Source organism: Rhagoletis zephyria, unplaced genomic scaffold (assembly GCF_001687245.7).
Source record: "Rhagoletis zephyria isolate East Lansing unplaced genomic scaffold, Rhagoletis_zephyria_1.1 Rzeph_scaffold_37050, whole genome shotgun sequence".
Taxonomy (NCBI): Eukaryota; Metazoa; Arthropoda; class Insecta; order Diptera; family Tephritidae; genus Rhagoletis; species Rhagoletis zephyria.
In genome coordinates, this window is record NW_016194105.1 from 1 (window position 1) to 3,200 (window position 3,200).

At 36.1% G+C, this 3,200-nt stretch overlaps 1 protein-coding gene across 1 annotated transcript; it reads left to right on the top strand.

Moving 5' to 3' along the window:
- Positions 1-6: 6 nt before the first annotated feature.
- LOC108354550 (DNA-dependent protein kinase catalytic subunit-like) lies at positions 7-1,433 on the top strand (the record flags this gene model as incomplete). Its single annotated transcript, XM_017605728.1, has 2 exons — positions 7-192; positions 896-1,433. Coding segments are annotated over 2 exons (357 nt in total), but the record flags the coding sequence as incomplete, so codon positions are not given.
- Positions 1,434-3,200: the final 1,767 nt, after the last annotated feature.

Here is a 3,200-nt window from a genome sequence, read left to right on the forward strand (position 1 = left end):
TATCAATTCTCACATCTACCAAACAGCCGTCTCATACGACCAGCACGCGCCACTGGCAGCAGCAATAACAAATATGACGATGTGCCCGAGTTCGATAGAAAGCAAGTGTCTTTGGATTTCCCCGATGAGCTTTTTAACAAATCGTTTGCAACTTTGACGAATATTTCCAAGTCTTTTTCGCGACTTATTATGGTAAGTTAGCCAAAAGCGTACCAATGTATGTACAAATCAGGGATGTTGCGAATATTTGCATTCGCATTCGCATTCGTTATGCGAATGATTCGCATCAGTTTACACATTCGCATTCTCATCAGATGATAGGATTGTTTTGCTAATGCGAATGTGTACATGGGCAGAGAGTTTATTCCAATATTGTTGAAATGGCTTAGCTTCAGGCGCTAAACGGTTAAGTAGTAATCATGCAACATTGATGGACCTTCACCAAGTATTTTAGATACATCCAGCGAAAGCGAATGCTCGGATGTAGAATCTGATATTCATTATAGCATTTTTAATGTTATTCCTAACATTCGCATTCCGAAAATTCGCATTCGCATTCGTGAATGTGAAAAATATGACATTCGAAACATCCCTGGTACATATGTTTGCATGCAAGTAGTCAAATACATACATACATATACAACATACATACGAAAGCTTTTTTCTTGTTTTCGTTAAATTGAAGCTATAACTTGCTTGTATTGTAAGTAAAGCTTTTAAATAAAGTTGGACTTCGCTTTAGTCTTACATATGTATGTTTGTACTCGCATTATGAAAGCTTTAAAAAGCTGAGTTGGTTAACTGTTAAACTTAAACTTTGATAAATAACTTCCAGTACCAAATTTCAAGCTTACTTTTTTCTAATCAATTTACATTCTTTATTTCTTCATTTCAGAACTCCGCGCGCCGTTACTCGCGTTTTGTTTTGTTCTTTAAACCCATCTTTGGCGATGCTTTGGTCGTCAAAGGCTGGGAAGATCCAACGACGACAACAACTACACCGAGATCAACAACAACAACAACAGCAACTTCATCTAATTCGTTTGATAAGCAAAATGAAGTATAATTTTTAATTTGATTTCAAGTATTTATATTAAGTAATCATTTATTTTAAATGAACTTTAGCACCACGAATTTGGTTTTGTTTCATACACATCAAATTTGAATTGAATTTCGTTGCACATTTTAAGCATGCTAAGTAAATAAAATTGAAATATGGCGATTTGGGTTATGGATGTACATAGTTTTGTTTTCAGTTGATTCAAAATTATTTTATAAAGATGATAATGTACTCATCTCATGCTAAATTTTGTTGTATTCCTACCTATTATTCCCCACAGATATACAGTCAGCCAACAAAATTTAAGTTCGTCGAATTTTTTGCAATACGGGCAACTATTTTTTAAATATTTTAGTTTTCGCTAATCTTTTATAAAAATATGGTTAATGGTACAACAAAAACCTCAAAAATTAAAGTTATAAACCTTGTGCAAAATTAAAGAAAAATCTACAAATTTTCATTCAGATATTGCACTTTTTATTTATACTCTCTAGAGAGAAGTTGGGTACGCACTTTTTAGCCCATTCAATTTTAGTATAACAAAGTGCAAGTTTGAGGTAACTAGGAATTACCATTGATTTTTGGGAAATTTTTCTGTTGAAGGTGCCGCTCATTCCATACAAAATAATGTTCGATAATTTTTTTTTACCAGAATAAGAAACGTTCAGCTGGTTTACTAATGTTGACTTTAGAGACCTGGTGTTTTTCACAACAAGCTGTCTCAAAATGCAGGAGATTAAGATTCTCTACTGGAGCTAAATTCTTTAGCGTAATTTTTGATATAAAGCCTGCCATGGGGACATGGTGAGGTTTGAAAGCATACATAACTTGTACGATTGCCTAGGGACTAGTTCCAGTTGAGTCCACGTATCGGATCAAAATGGATAGGCACAGAGAGAGCCTAGTTATTCCATTGAATTTTCTTTCCATAGATCCAGATTAAAAGTTGCCCATTCCACAGATATGTTCATACAAAAAGATTTCGATATTACTCCGCTTTGAAAACAGGTTTCTCAGAATCGCAAAGAGAAGCAAAGCTTCGCCCCGTCATAAGACGATACAACCAAAGACTTTAGGGGCGCTGCCTTCGCCACTATATCAAAGTAACGCTTGGAATCTTAAATTCCAGGGCAGAAAAGGAAGGGATCTTTGGCCCCACAGTCGTAAAGTTCAGCCTCCTCGCCGAATAAGTTCGATAACCGACGGAGACTGATCGACTTTGCAGGGCTCCAAAGCTCAATAGTGTGCAGCACTACTAGTTTCCAACATAAGAAGCTACATGGCTGTCTGTGTTTCGAAAACCGCGAAATAAACCAATCATTTCATAGGGTCGTTACAGTTCGCTCTTTTGTGTAAATGGGCACCCTCGATTTCATTCTTCATCGTCATCCTTAATAAGTACCGAAATCGTTGTATTTTTATGCATTTGACTCTGTCCATGTCAATAGAAATCTCGGAAAATACACCAATCCACATTCTGCGGTACCCATCGCCCACATACAAAGGGCGATAGATCATATGTTTAAAGGTACTGTAAAATCCGTTTGGAAACAGGAAAAGGGTGTTGTTGGCCGATTTCTTTACTAGTATTTTTTCCAACCTTTGAAGCATTGTAAAAATCTGATTAATGGTGGACTTACTAGGTATGATGACACACTGTTAAGGCCCGATCAGTTGCTTCATGGTTCAGTATTTCTAGCCAGATCTTCGGTGGGACCATATTTTCTGGAAAAGGCTTAACCTGTGGTAAATCTAACTAACATCCGAGTTGCTCTTTTTACTTCGTTCTTGTTGAGTGTGGCGGCGTGAATATTGTCTCTGTATATTTCTCTGGATTATTTTTCAACAAACGGTCTATCGGTGTCTTCGTTCAACTGTGCAGTAACCAACACCCGGCTTAGACGCCATTACTTTGTGATCGAATTTAAAATTATTAAAAATTATTATTGATACTCTCAAGGAAGCTGGAGTTGTATATACATACTTTTGTAGTAGGATTATATGTTTGCAGTAAAGTAAAATAAAACTGGCGCTGCTATGATACCGATACTACATAAATAGTTATGAGTATTTCATTTTATAAACATTTCCCAACTCAACTTTACTACTACTTTACTCTAGTTATACAACTTCCTTACGG